This window comes from Chelon labrosus (assembly GCF_963514085.1).
Source record: "Chelon labrosus genome assembly, chromosome: 1".
NCBI lineage: Eukaryota > Metazoa > Chordata > Actinopteri > Mugiliformes > Mugilidae > Chelon > Chelon labrosus.
Window position 1 is genome coordinate 9078844 of NC_140337.1, and position 18251 is coordinate 9097094.

At 40.5% G+C, this 18251-nt stretch overlaps 2 protein-coding genes and 1 long non-coding RNA gene across 4 annotated transcripts in view; 1 reads left to right on the forward strand and 2 right to left on the reverse strand.

The window, feature by feature from the left end:
• Positions 1 to 1590: 1590 nt before the first annotated feature.
• Positions 1591 to 3772, reverse strand: LOC311494451. The gene is made up of 3 exons (XR_014699278.1): positions 3406 to 3772; positions 2889 to 3031; positions 1591 to 2806 (listed from the first exon to the last, which is right to left on the reverse strand). It is a non-coding gene; the product is annotated as an uncharacterized lncRNA (long non-coding RNA).
• A 3556-nt stretch (positions 3773 to 7328) lies between these two features.
• LOC311486695 (thioredoxin-like) lies at positions 7329 to 10768 on the forward strand. The gene is made up of 5 exons (XM_084542651.1): positions 7329 to 7457; positions 9249 to 9353; positions 9579 to 9644; positions 9986 to 10051; positions 10436 to 10768. Exons 1-5 carry the CDS (start codon positions 7434 to 7436, stop codon positions 10499 to 10501), a joined length of 327 nt encoding a protein of 108 aa, XP_084398777.1. The 5' UTR covers positions 7329 to 7433; the 3' UTR covers positions 10502 to 10768.
• Positions 10769 to 10879: 111 nt separating this feature from the next.
• svep1 (sushi, von Willebrand factor type A, EGF and pentraxin domain containing 1) overlaps positions 10880 to 18251 on the reverse strand; it is an 81677-nt gene continuing 74305 nt past the window's right edge. The window contains exons 41-48 of one of the 2 annotated variants that reach the window (XM_084542631.1): positions 17920 to 18102; positions 17651 to 17827; positions 17074 to 17256; positions 15245 to 15415; positions 13821 to 13916; positions 13351 to 13446; positions 11906 to 11999; positions 10880 to 11117 (exon numbers count right to left, since the gene is read on the reverse strand). In XM_084542631.1, coding sequence (XP_084398757.1) covers positions 11087 to 11117; positions 11906 to 11999; positions 13351 to 13446; positions 13821 to 13916; positions 15245 to 15415; positions 17074 to 17256; positions 17651 to 17827; positions 17920 to 18102 — 1031 coding nt within the window. In that variant the 3' untranslated portion in view covers positions 10880 to 11086. The remainder of the gene's footprint in view (positions 11118 to 11905; positions 12000 to 13350; positions 13447 to 13820; positions 13917 to 15244; positions 15416 to 17073; positions 17257 to 17650; positions 17828 to 17919; positions 18103 to 18251) is intronic. The other variant, XM_084542632.1, reaches the window with a different exon arrangement.

Genomic DNA, 18251 nt, shown 5'->3' on the forward strand with positions numbered 1-18251 from the left:
TCAATGGTCATGTGGCACGCCAATAATTCCAAACACTGAAGCAGTTGTCCCAAGCACACTCAACGTTAAGTTGACAAAATTACTACATTTTTATATTGTTGTGCATTATACACATTAACTTTAGTCTCTTGAATCTAGCCATTAGTGTTTATGAAGGTTTACTACTGAACATTTTTTTTAAAACAAATCACAGATATCATAAAATAAATCAGTTTGAACTTTTATGAGCAGCTGTTTATGAGGAAGATGTCGAAGTTAATTATAATTGAATTATGATGATAAGACATATATTTGGTTTTAGTTTTCACTATCCAATTATTCCATTAAAGGCGTCCCCATGTTTCCCTGAATTCATTTTATTTCCCTCTGAGCAAATTCTGAGATGCTAGACAGCATTCATCCAAAGTGAGGCTGAGTGATCTATAAAAGTAAATATTATGATTACCATTACCACTTCCGGAAGAACTACCTCTTCTTCCATGTGTCTCTCTCCTCCCGCTTTATTGCAACGCTAACACTGTAGCCACCTGTCTACCTCTGGTTGTTTTATTTTCTGAACTTTATTTCAAAGTGGATGGGTGTAAAGCCTTTTTGTATTGTAATGCAGGGGGTTAAGCCCAGAGGCAGAAAATATGAAGTAACTTTCAGTAGATGTCCAAGGAAAACTAATGATGACAAAATACCTGTCTGCTCAAACTGCTCTCATGGAAGAGACACACTGCCGCCCTCTAGTGACAAAAGACATTATTGAAATGAGAAGTTAAAGCGTTCCAGTGTGTTTATACAGGCAGACATCAAGTTGAAGTGATGAAATTAGCACAGATTATTGTAATAGAAAATTATGTATTGAAGTATACAGCATATTTCAATGAACATGGATTGTAAAGATCATACTGTGACAAATCCCTGATTTTATTTATTTATTTTAAACAAATAAAGAGTCTCATTACATTGATTGGAAACACTTCTGAACAGAAAGACAAGGTGCTGTCGACTTCTGCAATACAGGTGGAGACTCATTCCCCTGAGGCGGGTCACTCTGAGAGGCTTCCACAGGGATTGGAGAATCAGTCACCCGGACCTCAGGGGGTTCCACTTGTTCTGGCACCACAGGAAATGCTGTTCTCACAATCTGAGGTGTAATGGGATCTAAATCAGGAACTCCTCTCGCCTCTTGATTTGGTCAACATGCCTCCTCACAATCTACCCATTCCCCACATCAACTGTATATGACAGGGGACCTGTGCAGGTCTCAATTTTTCCAGGGACCTTATCCATAGTTCCTTGGGAAAACTAGCTTTCCAGGTGAGAAACTTCTGAGCTTGACACTTTGGGTATGGGGTACTGTTCCAGGATGGACACCCCAATTTACAGTTAATTTATAATCTCCACATAACCTGCAGTCACCATCTGGCTTTAGCAAAGGAACCACAGGAGCAGCCCAGTCAGAGTACTTGACAGGAGCAATGATGTTCTCTCTTAACAATCTGTCAATTTCAGCATCAACTTTGGGCTCTGTAGCATAAGGAACGGATCTGGATCTACTGAAACGGGGAGCAGCATTAGATGGAACATGAATAGTAGCTTTAAAACCTTTTAGCGTTCCCATCTTTAAATACTCCCTCATGCTTTTGTAGCACCTTCTCCAGGCTCAGGGACTGTGGGGGGTTGTTTGCCATGTACTTTATTTCGGCACAATCAAGTTTTAAATGCTTTAACCACCATCTTCCCAACAAGTTTGGACCTGTGCCTTTAACTACAATAATGGGCAGTCTCTCTCCTGCCGTTTGCACTTCATTTTTACATATGTTTTTCCTACCGCTCCATCAGTTCTTTTCTTTGTCTTGGCCAACCATACACCACCTTCTTGAATCAACAGTCCTCCAGTGCATATTTACCTTTGCAGCGATAACACTGTATCATTTTCTGCTTTCCAACGGCTCCCTCTTCTCTGCCCCTTGCATTCTGCCCCACCAGCCCACACTGCGTTACAAGACATGGCTCCTGCTTTGACTTGCAAATCCTGCACATTTTTGTTAGCAGACTCCATAGCCTGGGCTAAACACAGGGCACTGTCTCTGACAACGATCTTCTCTGTATTCGGTCATCATTTATCCCACATACCAATCTGTTCCTAATATCTGTGAAAGTGTCTCTCCATAATTACAATCTTGTGCTAGTCTCCTTAATTCAGTAACATACAGCCACGGATTCAGTGGTCTTCTCATGCGTCAGTCAAATTTAAATCTCTGGACAACTTCACTTGGTTTGGGATTAAAGTGGATCTTTGATAAAAAAATAAAAAAAAGCAACTGTGCAAAAGTCTTGTCTCCAGGTTTTGCGGGACTTCGGAGGTTTCTCATCAAGTGTTTGTGCATCAAAGTTTGTGCACCCACGACACTCAGTAATACGGACCTCTTTATCATCAATATAATTTGCTTGAAAGAAAGAAATTCAAAAAATGTCTTTCTCGTCGCCAGTATAACATTGTGACCCACACATATTCAAGAAAGACTCACAAACATCCGAAATAGCTTTGTGGAATTTTACTGGCACATGGTAGGCAGCACAGACAGAGAGCGAGATCACATGACATAGCTCTTCCTCATATAGACTTCGGGACACACACTTGGAGCATAGAGCCTCCTCTATCAGAGCACTTAAGTCTGAAGATACAACACTAATGATGTAAACATCACAAGGACCCATCTCTCCATCTGGATGGAATAGTCAGTCTACACAAGCTTGATTGTCAGAGGAGCTACATGAGATGTTTCTTGAGATGACCAGCTTGCCCAGTGTTCAACTGAAAAACAGAAAGAACAACTCCAAGTATGTTGATGAAAAACATTGTTGTACCTTAAATAGAGCAACCTTTGTAGCATTACCTAAGAATTTACTTTACTGACAGAATACGCTGGAGAAGTCCCAGATGTACAGCGGAAACTCTGAGCCTCCATAGTCCACCACTGCATCTTCCTTTCTCCAGTGGGCCTCTGTATTTATCGGTGTCACAACTTAGTCATTTTCACTTCAGTGAAAAGGGAGAACACAATAAAACAAAAAAACGGTGTTAATAATTTTAGACTGACAGGTCGAACAGATACAATGTATGTAAGGTAAGACAATTTACTTACTTACTTATCGTTAGATAAAATATTTTTTAGTTCACTTTGTGACCAAGTCAGTATCTTGTGCCTACCCTATTTCAATGTACCTGGCAAAAGTTCAGGTGGTAGAGCCCTGGCGAATATGACAAATATTAACATAAAAAGAGGAGAAATAGTGCTGAAATCAGACTTGGATCAACAAAAGGGATCCCTCTATAATGAAGTCTGTGAGGGAGGTTCTATTATTGTAATAACATAAGTAGAGCGATATTTTGATATGTCTAGTTTTCAGTACCTGCATGTGCTTGCCACCAGCCTGCTGTCTCTTGGTCTGTTAGCCACCAGCCTGCTTCTTCCAGGGTTTACAGACACCTTCCAAACACCACCCCATACCCAGTCTGCAGACTCCTCCAGTGTCCCAGGGTCTGTGAACGCCACCCCATCCCCAGGGCCTGCAGACACCTCCCCTTTCCCGGTTTGTGTAAACGTCACCCCTGCTCCAGAGTCTGCAGATTCCTCCCTTTCCCAGAGGTATGCAAACTCCACCCTATCCCCTGTTTTTCTTGTTTGGGTGTCTCTGATCTGTTTCCAGCATTTGGCTTCTCCGCCTGAAGACCCAGATGTTCTACTCCATGTTTACTTGCATGTTACTCACTCCAGTGTTTCGTCTGCCAGTGTTCCTGTTTTGTTAGTTTTGTTGCCACTTTTCAGTTGTCTCAATGTTGTCTGTGTTTCGTTGTACTGATGTCTACTCAGTCAGGCAAAAGGGTGTGCTCTAAAAGCCTAGAAACCAAAAACTAAATACTAGATAAAGATAGACCCTAGTGCAAGATGTCAGCTAGAGCATAGCATACCCCACAGATGCTACCCCAGATCCATCCCTGGAGCTGGGGGGGTGTCTGCAGACCCTAGAGATGGGGTGGTGTCTGCAGACATCCTCCCAGCTCCAGGGTGTGCAGATGCTTCCCCATCTCCAGATTTTGCCCACTCGTGGTGTCATCATCTTTTCTGCCAGTCTCCAGCATTTGGCTTTCTCTGCCTGAAGTCCCAGATATTCTGCTCCATGTTTACTTGCCTGTTACTCACTCCAGTGTTTCTGCTCCCAGTGTTCCTCTGCTGCCAGTGTTCCTGTTTTGTTCTGTTTCTCCTGTTTCCATGTGTCATGGATTTTGTTACCACTTTCTGATTTTCTCTATGTTGTGCTCTAAACCAAACTCTGAATACTAGATAAAGATAGGCCCTGGTGCAAGACGCTACCTAGGGCTCTCCCAGGCCTGCCAGACACAAAGGCCAGCCTTAAATATTTAAAAACTAAAATACTGAATAAAACTAGGCCCTGGTGCAAGACCTCGGGCTCTGTAAACCAAACTATTTAATAAAATGGCAGATGGACTGCCCATTCTGCAACATTCATGGCTGTCAACACTAATCTGAGAGAGTCATCATCCCACCTTGGCCTCTTGGCAAAGAAGTCAAAATATCTCTCCCCACTCCTCTTTTTGGAGGAGCTGGGGACAGAAGTGGAAGAAATAGGTTCTTCACAGCTTTTCTAATCTTAGATGTTTTCCTTAAAATACACACTTGTCACATCAGTGGCTGCCCCTCTTTGAGTTTCTTCTTTTTGGAAGAGCTGAGGTCAGAGGTCAGAGGTTGAGAATATTTAATGTACTGTATCAGGTATGTGAATAAAGCCTATATAACTGCTTTAATAAACTGCTTAGTAATGTCTATTCATTTCGGAGTTATGCTTTATAAATGATTAATTAAGCATAAAACATGTGTTACCACAAGTCGCTCTCGCATGCCAACAAAACAAGTCAAGACAATCAGTATGAGATCAAAGAGTGGAAACAGTAAACAAAAAAACAAAACAGGATGGACAAGAAAATAAAATTTTTGTAACTGGAGCACAATTTTATTTCCAAGCTCTGCTTCACTTTCATCGACATTTTTAAGTCAGAAATAAAAACTTCCTTCAAAAGTCAAGGTGTATGCTGGGTATTTTGTGAATATGGCGACGTTTTTTTCAAAAGCAATACACTGACATTGACAGGAGCCTATCCAAGCTGTCACTGGGCGAGAGGCAGGGTACACCCTGAACAGGTCGCCAGTCTATCACAAGGCTACAACTTTATTAATATCTAATAATTTAGCTTATCAAGTGTGGCCATATGACAACTCTCTATGATGTGATATCACAGACCTTGTTGTGACATAACAGGGGTTTTTTGATTGCAGGATTTTACTGTAAAATAACAGTTAAATTCTGTAAAATCCAAGGATACTGTAGTTTTTACAGGTATTAATTGGGATATTACAGGGGAACTTAATTACAACATGTTACTGTAAAATAATACTGTTAATTATTGTGAAATGCTGGTAATTTATTACAGTGTGATGTATATGTATATGGGCAAAGTTTTGCCTTCGTCGTCATCATCGGTGATCCGGATAATCTCAGGGACCATTTCAACTGCAGGAGGCTCTATGATGTAGGAAAAACCTGCCCAGAAAAAAAAGGTTAAAAACCTTATTAATATACAGTATAATAAATTAGTTTTAAAATAATACATTTAATTGTGGTTGTACTGAAGAATATTTAAGAATGTACTGTGGCAGGTGTGTTGCTATAAGTGCTGCAAAATTCTGATACAGACAACCAGGCGTAGTGCCCAAAATCTCATGTGTAACGCTGACTCTGGCATTCAGGCTGTTTGGTGTAAACTTTTACTTGATCAACCACTAAAATTAACTCCTTCATCACTCGGAATAAAATAAAACACACTTCCAGGCAGAACAATAATGCAGTTCATTTCATTGCGCGGCCAGAAACTTTAGGTCTATGTCCAAAATAACACAAATCTAGGCAGGTGTTTTTTAGACTTGACTTGATCCACAGGCGAGGTCAGCTTTGACCTTAGACTGATTTAGTGCGTTGACAATAGCTGCGCATGCGCTCTATACGAGGTAAACCAAAACTGGTTTGTTTACACCTGCACGTCTGCCTCGAGCGCTTCTCCTAATAGTTCCATCATCTCCATGGTTACCAAAAAAATATGTTTGGATCATTTTATGAAAAAAAATAAAAAAGTATCTATTTTGTCTCTAAAACGCCCAAAACGGATGCCCTTTAACCAAAACATGTTTGCCAATTGTCGCGCTAGCTATTTCCTCACATTTCCCGGGAATTTCTTGGCGGAAAAACAATGAAATAATTATTTCATACTAAGAAGACGTCTAGTGTCACCAAATATGTTTTTATGTTTTTTGCTTTTATTCAAAAAAGACATCAGCATTCTTTCACTTGACAAACGCTTTCAATTTATTTAGGGAGTTCATTTTATGAATAAGAAAATGTCCCACCTGCTCTTTGGTGGCATGGGGCCGACAGTCGTTCCTCACGGTCCTCCATTTTCTTCTTTTCTTTTTGATATTAGACCAGTTCAACGTACCTGTGTTCAATGTAAGCTTAACTTGAAAGTTTAAGTGCTTAGTAAGGTCAAAAGATGCGTTCGCGGCTCTTATATGGGGTATTTATTTTGCGTGTATGAGTTTGAGCCCCTGCGTTGTTGTCGCGTGAAAGCTAAGATAAACTACTCCATCAGCCAAAAACTTGACATTCATGTGGATGTTACTTAGACATGTAGCACCCACCTAGACCAGACCAGGCACCCCCACCCCATATGACACTCCTTAATAACAGCAGCCATCCCCAGCAGGATGCAGGTAGAAAAAAAAGTCGTGAGATGGGTTAGTGGGTTATTACTTGGCTATTTAAAGACTGATATGAGGTTTACCAGCAATACTTTGATGATGTTTTATACATAAGCATACATGAAACAGATATGCAGTTGCTTAAGCTTTATACATAGCCTAAAATTTATTAATTCAAAACTGTCAAAAAAAAAAAAAAAAAAAAAAAAAAAAAAACTGTCATGAAAGTATGGGGAAACTTCAACACCCAGATGACATTAAAATTGGTTGAATTAAAAAAAGTAGAGGCGGGAGAAGAAACACTCGCTTTCAAAATAAAAGTATTTAATGGCGAAAGTGTTTAAAGGCTTAACACAGAGTAAAAAAAACTAACTAAAATTCACAATGTACAGAATCAAAATACAGTTGAATCCTGAATTTCCTATCGGAGAACATAGCGTTGGCACAGAGCTTTCCTCAAAACAACGATACACTTTTATTTTGTAGAATCAACGAACAATAACTTCCGTTGTGGGTTGGACTACGAGTGGGTAACTTCACCCTGCTCCTTCAAGTTGGTTTATTTCTCAAACTTTCAAACGGAGCGCATCCACATCAGAGTGAGGAAAAATGGTTCGCCAGGTGAAAAGAATGGTACGTAGGACTTTATTTATGGGGCAATCGTTGTTAGATTCCGCCACTGCTCACACATTAATGGATGCTTTTATCTCAGCTGTCTCTGTGTTGGACAGTGTCTGCGCTAAAACAAATATCTGAAATATGAAATAATTAAGCAGTATGCTCTATTGAACAAAATAATAATTATTATTATAATTCCAAAATAGTGCAGTCTTACAGCTTTTCCCGATAACAATTTAACTAAAAAAATCAGACTAAACTACAGTTGGTAACCTTTAAAGTTACACTCACAAGCTGTTAAACAGGTTTAGACCGAGAGCAGGTGTCCAGCTCAGACAGAACAAGATCTTCTTCCTCTTGGAACAAGTCCAAAGTTATCTATTGTCAGTGTCTATCAATGTAGGAGTTGTGCTTTAATAATGAAACATTAAACAAGTGTTACCACAAGTTGATCTCACATGCCAACAAAACAAGAACGGCAACATTATTAAAAAAACAAACAAAAAAAACAGGATGGACTTGAAAGTTGTCCATCACACAACAATAAAGCACAATTTCATTTCCCAAGCTCCACTTCACTTTCATTGACATTTGTAAGTCAGAAATAAATGCTTACTTCAAAAATGAAAGTGTATGCTGGGTGTAGGCTGAGATCAGTGTATGTTATAATAATGAAATAATTCCAAAATAGTGCAGCCTTGTAGCTTTTCCTGATAATAATCTGACTAAAACGTCAGACTAAACTAAACTAAAGCTTGCTTGTCATTTTTAAAGTTACACACACCAGCTGTTACACAGGGTTATTTTTTACCTATGGCTTCTCTGTATAAAGTGTGAGGACTGAAGTTGTGTTTATAAGAAAAAAATAAATAAATCAATTCCATAAACAGGATTAAATAAATATAAAGGGAAAGCTTACCAAATACTGTTGGGTTCTTTAAGAGTTCTATAAGCCATTTCATTTTTTTTTTTTTAAAGTATTTTTTAAGATATTAAAATCTAACAAATCAAAAAGAAGGAAACAATTCGCCAGCCCAACGCAAACAACGATATACTTTCGTTTTGTCGAATCAAACTACGGCTTAGTCCAAAATAAAATACAAGAGCACTGGCAAATGCCACAGAGAAGAAACTGTTCCCACTTACAACGAAGGTGGACAAAGCTTTTTATTTATTTTTTTTTTCAGTCAGCTTGCTCACAACCTTTAAAGTGACACACACATTTGAATATGTAGACAGCCCAGTCAACAGGTTTCGCCAGAGAACAGGTTTTCAGGTTAAAACGTCCTCTGGGAACAGGTGCCAGTTTGCCGTTGCTGAGATGGCATCTCTGACGGAAATTCAAATGTGTGCCTCACAAACAGAGAGAAGTTTATCTGAGGGCCTGCCCTGTGAACCAGTGTGATGAACAAGAAGCCCAATTGTATCCACAAAGAGAACAGTAGTCTTGAATAAAAGGGAAATAATTTAGTAGTATGCTACTTTTTTAAGAAATAATTACAAAAATAGTGTCCTGTATTGTCGCATTCCTGGTAATAAACTGACAAAAAAATAAAATAAAAGGAGAGATCATCGACGTCTAATAATGTTAGTGGACACAGCATAGGGTTTTTCTGTTGGGACAGACCCCCATATATCTTGCATCAGTAACACAGGAAGTCTGGATCTGACTTGACAAAGGGAGCTCTCTGGTTGGTGGTCAGCAGAGCAGTCAGAAGACCAACAGATCGTCAGCTTAGTTCAGGTTAGCTGATTGTGTCATAGTTAATCAAAAACATGTTTGTTGTTATTTTTTGTTTCTTCTAGGCTGAATTCCAGCAAATCCTGAAGGAAGCTGGGGACAAGCTGGTGGTGGTGGACTTCACTGCCACTTGGTGCGGCCCCTGCCGACGGATTGGCCCTGTATTTGCAGTAAGTGGGTGATAAATAATCTGATAAAGTGATGGAGAATGCTTGTATTTACTGTAATTGGGGGGGAATACTTGGACTCACTGATGGGCATAAAAACAGATCATTTCTAAAGTGGAACAGAGACGGTCACTTTCCAGTCTGTTTGTTTTGAGGAAGCCCTTTCCTGAGGTGCTCAAAAATGTCATCGTCTTTTGTATTTATGCTCGATGATTAACTGTCTTGCAGCAAATGTCAGAGTTGCCAGAGAACAAGAACGTGATTTTCCTGAAGGTGGACGTAGATGAGGCCCGGGTAAGAGACTCTTAATGCATATGTGTTGTAGATTTGACATGATGATGATGATGATGATGATGACTGTCATGCTGGTAATACTCAAAGGAATGTGAACTATTCGTGGAATCCATTTCTTCAGACCTTGGTGAACCACAATTTGCTCATGTGACAAGTTTTTCTGTGTCGGTGCAACTTTATAATTGTCCCGCTGTCTAAATCTGACACTTGGCAATGAAATACACTGGTCAGCCATAACATTATGACATTATGGTCTTAATCACAAGTGAATACTTTGTCCTAACAGAATGTGTTGATGAATCAGTTCATCTGTTTGACTACTGTTGTCTTTGCTTGTCCAGGAAATCAGCGCTCATTGTAACATCCAGTCCATGCCCACATTCCAGTTTTACAAGAATGGACAGAAGGTAAGAAGAAATACACCACACTTTGCTGCATTCTCACACGTAGCATAGCTCTGATTTTGTCCTCGACCCTTTTTTTGAAGGGAGTGTCTTGAGTCTTCAGCAGCTCAATGCTTCTCTCTAGAGGCTAAAAGTCTCTGAGCTTTTCTACTGAAACATGCAAGACACAGTTGTGAGACCTAAATGATCCCCTTCCTTTTCTAGTTGACCCTGAACACTGCCATTTAACGCTACATTAGAAGAATTCAACAGTAATAGGTTTTGGAACCGTCTAGGTCACCGTACACTAGCAACGCTGTCTTCTCTGCAAATGTTGATCTAATCTCATTTAAACCAGTCATCAGAAATACTCCACAGCTGTTTTCTTACATGAATGTCGTCTTTCAGGTGAAGGAGTTCTCTGGTGCTGATGAGAAACAACTGAATGAAGTGGTGGCGAGACTGAGACGCTAATGAGTTCCACTGACCAATCCTCAACCTCCTATTGTATAAAAACCACCACACAAGCTGTTAACATCTGTTCACACCCGTTCCAGTCAATGTCCAATAACCATCAGGTGTTCTGCAGCACTTCAATCCACTCATCACGTAACGCTGACGTAGTCCTGATCTCAGTGTTTTAAATTCTGTTTTATAAGAATGGAGAACTCCGCAACTTCTTTTCTTCTATGCTGTGTGTTCATCCAGGTGGACATAATAATAAAAGAGGAATTCCTTCCATGTTGTGTCTGTTCATTCATATTCAGATTAAACACGACAGATCCCTCACTGATGGAAAGAGAGAATTTAATGGGATTTGAATAAAAATATGAGAATAGTTTACACATATACATCGGACCATCACATCAATAGTTTTTACACATCGTACAAGTATATAGCAGCATATGTCTTAATACTGTGGAGTCTCTATATGAAAAAATACAGCTTTAATTTACAATATGGTTCTTTGCCTTTGCAGAGAGAGGAGAGTGAAGTGTGTCAGATCACTATACAACAATTCCCTTCATAAGATGATTCACATGGAGCTGAGTGGATCCTTTAGAAGTGATAGTAGACTGATTTCCTCTTCCTGCAAAGAGAAGACAGAAGAAACGGTTACAGGAGTTCTCTGGAGGCGAAGAGTAGTCTAATTTGTGCATAAATGGCTCTAAGGTTAGTGTTAGTGTAGGTTAGTGGATAGTAATTCTTCTGGCCTATATGAAGAAACCTGACTGTGATACAGGATGCTACTGTGTCTGGCTGAAACCTCCTTCATCCCTCTTTTGGTGATTACTTCTCTCTTCAACTCACGTTCCCTACCTACACTCTGCCTCACCCCCGCAACCTCTGGACCAATCAGAATTTACTTTGATCAGCAGTCTCCTTGATCTCCTTGTCCAGGTCGGGTCACTCTAACCCTCTCAGGACATCCTGCTTTGTTGTCCTCTGGTAGAAGTGTGTCTGGACAAGTGCGTCTTTACTATAACTTTGTTCATTGTTCAATAAGTACCATAGCAATATTCGTTTAATTACGCAGAACACACAGCGCTCAGCGTAGTCATCTAGCTGTGTGGTTTGAATTATTTACATTATCCTTGAGTTCTATTCATTAGGAGCCACTGATTCACTAGAGGACTGTGGTCGTTCATGGTGGTGGTGCAGATTAAACTGTGAGTCTAAGAGAACGCCTGCTATGGCTTCTGCCTTAGTGGATCCAGTGCATACTGAAATTGGTAAAGAAAAAAGCTTCATCTTCCTCACCCTGGGGAAGGATTGTAAGAGCTTGAAGTCCATATTAAGCACACCAGTGGGTCGTAAAAATATTTGAAGAAGTCAGTCTAGCTTTTCGTGTTGTGTTTTTGTCGTGTGTCTGATCACCTTGAGCAGTCGTGTCCACTCCAACCTGAAGTACAGCTACATCTGTTCGGCCTGATGCATCTGCCTCCATTCAGACAAGGTGACGAACACACGGCTGTAGAAAAGTCAAGACACAAACGTTTTTTTAAAAAAACAACATTCATATAGTGACTGCTGTGTTTGTTTTCTCATGATGAAATACCCCAGATAAGTTTGCTGTTGTGCATAGGAGAAAATATGCTGTCTTTCATCTTTTCTGATCAGGCAGTCAACACCTCTTCTATAGCCAGGTATGACTGCACCTTCCAAGTTAAGAAGTCGATACAAAGATTCTTATCTAAGACAATAACAACACTAAAAACAGGAATGTTGAATCTCCAGCTTAGTGTGTTTAATTTGAGCTCAGAGACCACAAAACTATCATGGTGGTTGATCGCTCACTGTAAACAAACTGCTAACGACACTGGAGATGTTGCTGTATTGAGACAATGAAGAAATAAATTTGTGCTTATACACTAATGTCTAAGATTTGATTTGAATTTTGTCAACAGAAAAAAATGTATTTTAACAAAAAAATAAATAAATCAATACAATTGATGGGATTAAATAACTATAAAGGATAGGCTTTCCAAACAGTCTAAAGCCCATTTAATATCAGACCTCAAGACCACCAATAATGATCAAATTAGTTTTCCTTGGACCAGTACTGAAAGTTAATTCATATTTTTCTATCTCTGTCTCTAACTCTGGGCCGAACCCCCTCCCGACACTCAAGGATCAAAATGACTTATAATGCATTGCATCCACTATGACATAAAGTTCATAAAAAGCAACATACATGAGACACTGGACTACAGTGTTAGACGTGCAATGAGGCAAGAGGGGAGGGAGACATGGAGGAGGAAGTGGTTCTGTTGGATATGAGTCAGGAGGCAGGGAGGGGTTGACTGGGAGTGCTTCTTTGGAAACTGTTAGTCAGTTTCTCAGCTAAATATTCTGGCACAGAGGCCGCTGAGTCTCTGGTCTGTGAACCACTCCATTATAAATAGATGCCGTCACACCACGCGGAAGCATCGGCGACCAAAAGCTTTTCATTTGGAGGTCAACTTTTAAATTGAAATGAGATTTCAAAACTGTAAAGTCTGTAAATTTGACAATAAATGGAGGTGACATAGGGAATAATGGAGGCTCTCACCAGCGTACAGAAGAGCAAAGACTAGATTGTTGCGTCTGTGTAGTGGTTACCAGAGACAGCACAGTCATAAACAAGAAATGTACCAGCATTTCTCTAAACACTATGTTTTACTTGTAGATTTGACCTTGTTACTCCAGATGCTACTTATTTTTACTACTTTATTTGGTGTCAGATAAATGATCACATCTATACCGTGCATGACACTTAGCTGTGCTACCGTATGCAGCCGCCCAAACATGAGAAAGCTTCCCCGACTCAGACTTGAACTCACCACTGTGACAGCGCGTGCCCGTCCACCCGGTGGGACACTCGCACTGGTAGGGCGCAACGCAGTGGCCTCCATTCAGGCACGGCAGGATGCAGATGGCTTTTATCAAAGAAGGGGGATGAAGAAGAAGTCATTTCAGGTCACCGCTCTCCTCTCTCTTTGTTGAGAAGCCAAATATTATAATTTAAGATCCAGGAGGCTGCAAGCACTAATGGAGACACCCATCTCAAGACACAAATGTCAAGAACAGTATATGTACGGTAATGTTTAAAATTACCTTCTATGTTTTTAATTGGCTGTTTTTTTTATGTTAAACAGTCAAAACTCTCGATATAACTATCTAAGTCAATGGTTTAAATTAAAGTAAATCTCAACGTTGTGCATAAATAAGGGTGCTGTGGCTTTGATTGACAGGTGGGTGCCCACACAAGCTGCTAGTTTTCTATGGAAGGGTTTTACAATGAAATACTTACGATCCTCACAAAGTCGACCCATCCATCCCTCGGGGCAGGAGCAGGTGTTGGGCCGCTGACAGACACCTCCGTTCTGACACTGCAGCCAACACATTGCTAAAGGAAGAGGACACACACACACACACACACACACACACACACACACAAGGAAATGTCAAGTAAAGACTGGAGAAGCTCCACACATGTAAAGACACGCAAATGTGTGTCTCATTTCTCTTGAAGGGTTCAAACACACGGGAAAATGTTTTATTATTTCTCTGTAACATCCAGTGCAGCTTTTGGCCATGCAATAACATGCCACAAATAAAGGCAGAATCCCTTGGTATAAACCGATCAAAACATGAAGAGAAAACGCCCTGAAAGTGAACGGGTGTTTCTGGGTTTACAGACAGGGAAGAACACAAACTCACAAACACTTATACTGAAGAACTCTTATCAACAAGAGTGTCAGCGTCATTTTCCAACCACATACAGCTCAGCGTCGACATACAGGCAGTGAAATGACAAACTGTATGTGCTGCGTGTAGTTTAAGGTTTTAAATGGGTACTGGCTTGTGCTGATGGAGAAATTCCACTTCCACTAAATACAAAGCAGTCTAAGCTTTAACACAGCATGTCTTATACCTGCACTGGAACTGATATATTTTCTACTCTAGGTGTTGTAAATGTTTACGCACTCCAAAATAGGGGGTGTAAAAAGAGAAAAAGTAAACTATTCTCTCTAAATATATCAAAAGCTAAACCAAAACCTCAACTAAACACGTTTTGTATGGCAAAATTCTCTGTTTTTGCACGCTAAAAATCTTGACATGATATTTTATTGTATATCTTTATCAAATTGGGTATTTCAATAGCATCCTCGACGGAGTTTCTTCAAAGTTGGCCTCAACAAAGAAGTGAAGTTAAGAAGTGACTGGAATTTGGGGCTCATCTCCCACATTATGTTTTCATAGCGCTAGCATTTATGCGCTCATTCACTGTGACATAACAATGTTACTTAAAGTCTTCACTATGTTTATTTAATGAATCATCATAAACTGCCACTTGACAAATTGCCAAAGACATACAACTGTGACTTTAAAATGATTAACGGTGGGTTTTAACTTGGATCCAGGCTATAGAGAGATTTTGATATGAACTGGCCAGCTGACTTTTAGGTTAACCACTTGAAACATGTCCTTGAACAACCTTACAAGGTAATAAGAGAATACCAAGAAGATCTAAACTGGTGTAAACCCAATGGAAAGAGAGCAGGCACAGGTAGTTAATAACCTTCAGAGAAAAGAGGCTGGAGATAAGCGGCAGACGTTTCACAAAGAATTAAGAAGCTGGAAAGCTGCATGGCGTTATGTGCAGAGGAGAAAGTCAGCTGAAGCAGGAAGTGTCCCGAGGAAGGGGGAGAGTCCGTTCCGTGCTCTCTCTACCTCTGCATGTGGGAGGCGGCGTCCAGGTGCCGTTCTCCAGACACCTGCTCCTTCCAACGCCCTCCATGGCGTAGCCGCCAAAACATGAGTACACCGCCACGTCCCCGAACTGGAACACCGCCCCCCGCACCACCCCATTGGCCACATGGAGGGGGGGGCCACAGGACACCCCTGTACAACAGCCCAGATGGAATGACCCACGAGTTACTCACTCTTTCTAATTCAGTGTCCGTCCATGAAAGGGACACAGTGTAATACAATTGCAGTGATAATTTACTGATGCTGTCAAAGGTGTTTCCCTCCGACTGAGTCTTGTGTTAGGTGTGTCAGTATCAGGTATTTCTTCCTTGTCACATTACTCTACCCCATTATATGTACGTACAAAGAACAGCTATGAAAGTGTGCGCTGCAGAGAGACAACTGTGTTTTTAAAATCTTCTTCTTCTCTGTAAGTTTTCTGTGATTTTCATGCAACAAAGGTGGCTCAGATGCGCGCTCAGTGATAATTCCCCTTAAAAGGACAACGACTAGCATGCATACAGGAGAATAAAACCCATGCAAAGACAAAGAAGGAGCCATAGTGCTGCACATTCAGGACAACCGTGCCTAAGAAAAATCAAAGGACAGTCTGACAAAGGTTGTCATAGAAGCTGCAGAGACGTCCGTAATTAGTCTTTGATGCAGACGCACTCGTTCTGATAAAAGCTCAGTGAGATACAACAGAGAGGAACAGCTCTTCCACCAACAGGGAGGTTTAGACCAACAACCATGCAAGGGTAAGGAGTGTTTGGGGACAAGGGGAGCATGCAACAGTAAATACTCAGTGTTTTACATTTTCACATTGATGCAGACAGAGACAGAGTGGACTGACATCCTAATCACAGTTAAATGATTTCCTCTAACATGTACAGTCACGTGACCTGGCTCTCAGACTGATTAAGGAGGTTCTCATTGATTCTTTCAGAGCAAATGCAAGCTATGCTGGAATGAAACAAACAATTATGCAATGACTAGACACATTTGATTGTGACACAGGTCATACGTACTGTACAGAGGTCGTACATTACAAATAAACAAACTTTACTACTACCTGTGACAGGAGCACTTAAAACTTAATATACATTTGATGCAGAATAGTAACTATAAATATAACCAAAAACCTAAAAAAGTATATACGGTAGTATATAAATTCTTTGCAGATTCTCTGCTTCAATTTGAGCACATCCAAATTGGAGAGAAGGTTTAGGTTTAACAGCTATGTTCATAAATAGTCTCCATTTTTCAGGAGCTCAAAAGTAATTGGATAAATGAACATAATTCTAAATATAATGTTTTAATAGTTTGTCCAGGATCTCTGTGCAGATTCTCAGTCACCCAGTTATGGGTGACTCATGGGTATGCTCAAAACAAAACTGAAACGAAGGCAACTGGATTTGTTTTTCTGAAGGTGAGTCACCACCATCCAAGTAGCTTCTTCAGTTCTAAGTTGAGAGTGAATGGATTTGCTGTGCTTTTGAATAAATTCTTTTAAAGTCAGGTTTTTTGGTGATGATTAAACCACTTGAGCTGCTGATAATAATGTTGTTGTATACATGTATACAATGACAAAGATTCTGGTCCTGTCATTTTAAATGGAAGAAGTAGTTGCACCAGATGATAAAAACCTAATGACTTGATCACATAAATAGCGACAGTGATACTTAACAATAATCTTTACAGAAAAAAAATTGTCGGTATAACAATTGTAGAGTCTGAAATGATCCGTTCAATGAAACCGTTTTTCCAAAAATAATTCTTTGTCATTTCGAGTATATAAAGATTACACCTACTTTCACACACAGAACTGATGGGGCTCCAGGTCTGGTCGGGCCTGCAGGTGATGCTGCCACTTCCTTTCACCTGCTGACCTTTAGGGCAGGAAACATGGACTGACTGTCCAACATGAAACTCCTGTTGGTGTCCGTTCCCTCTACCGTCCTCCCTCCAGCCCGGAGGAGGTGGGCAAGACTTCGCTGTGTGGGACAGAAATGAGGAACACATTTTTGACTCCAGCAGATGCATTGTGTCTCAAGATACAACATTTCTGTCACCAAGACAACTGATTTGAGACATAGACAGTTTAAAAATCTGTGAGAGTAATATACCAAAAAACATGTTTATGTGTCTGTAGTCAACAGTTTCCATTACAATATGTAGGTGTACTTGTAGACTCATTGCAGATGACTTTATAATTGGTATTTTAATATATTAACGGTGAAACTGCAATTGTCAGGTAACTTGTTAGCTTAGCTAGGAGGCTAAACGATCATGACTAAGCTACAGGAAATGTTTGCCAGGGGCCCATTCGACACAGGAATAGCCTCTGTATCTCGGTGTGTGTGTGCGATTGAGGCAACAGTTTCTCACGTTGGCAGGTGGGGAAGGTGGAGCTCCAGGTGTTGCCCCCCAAACACACAACCAGAGGATCTCCCACAAGGTTGTAGCCTTTATCACACTGGAACTCGACAGCACGCCCAGAGTTCAGGTTATGCTCCTGTACTTTACCGTGCAGCATCTGTTTTGGGCTGTCGCAGCCTCTGGACACTGATGAGAAAGAAAGTGATAAGCATGAAATTCACGATGCAAAAAGAAAAAAAAACGATGGTGAATGTTTTTTCAGTGCTTCCCATCCATACCTTCACATGTAGGTGCTGGCAGGCTCCACGTGCCATCAGCCTGACAGATGAGAGTCGTGGGGCCGACAAGCTGCAGCCCAGCATTACACACATAGCTGATATTGTGTAGGTAAGTATCTCCTGTTGTCTGGATCTCTGCATCTTTTACTAAGGGAGGAGGGCCACAGGAGTGTCCTGAGGAGTCTATAGACAAACGTGAATAGACGTTAAAGGTGTGGTGGTAGTGTGCAGTACGTTCCAGGTTGCGTAACACAAAGAGTGCATCCCCATAAGTCCTTGGATAAGAGACAGTGTTAATGTTGTCCTGTGTATTTAGTCATTCAATACATGCT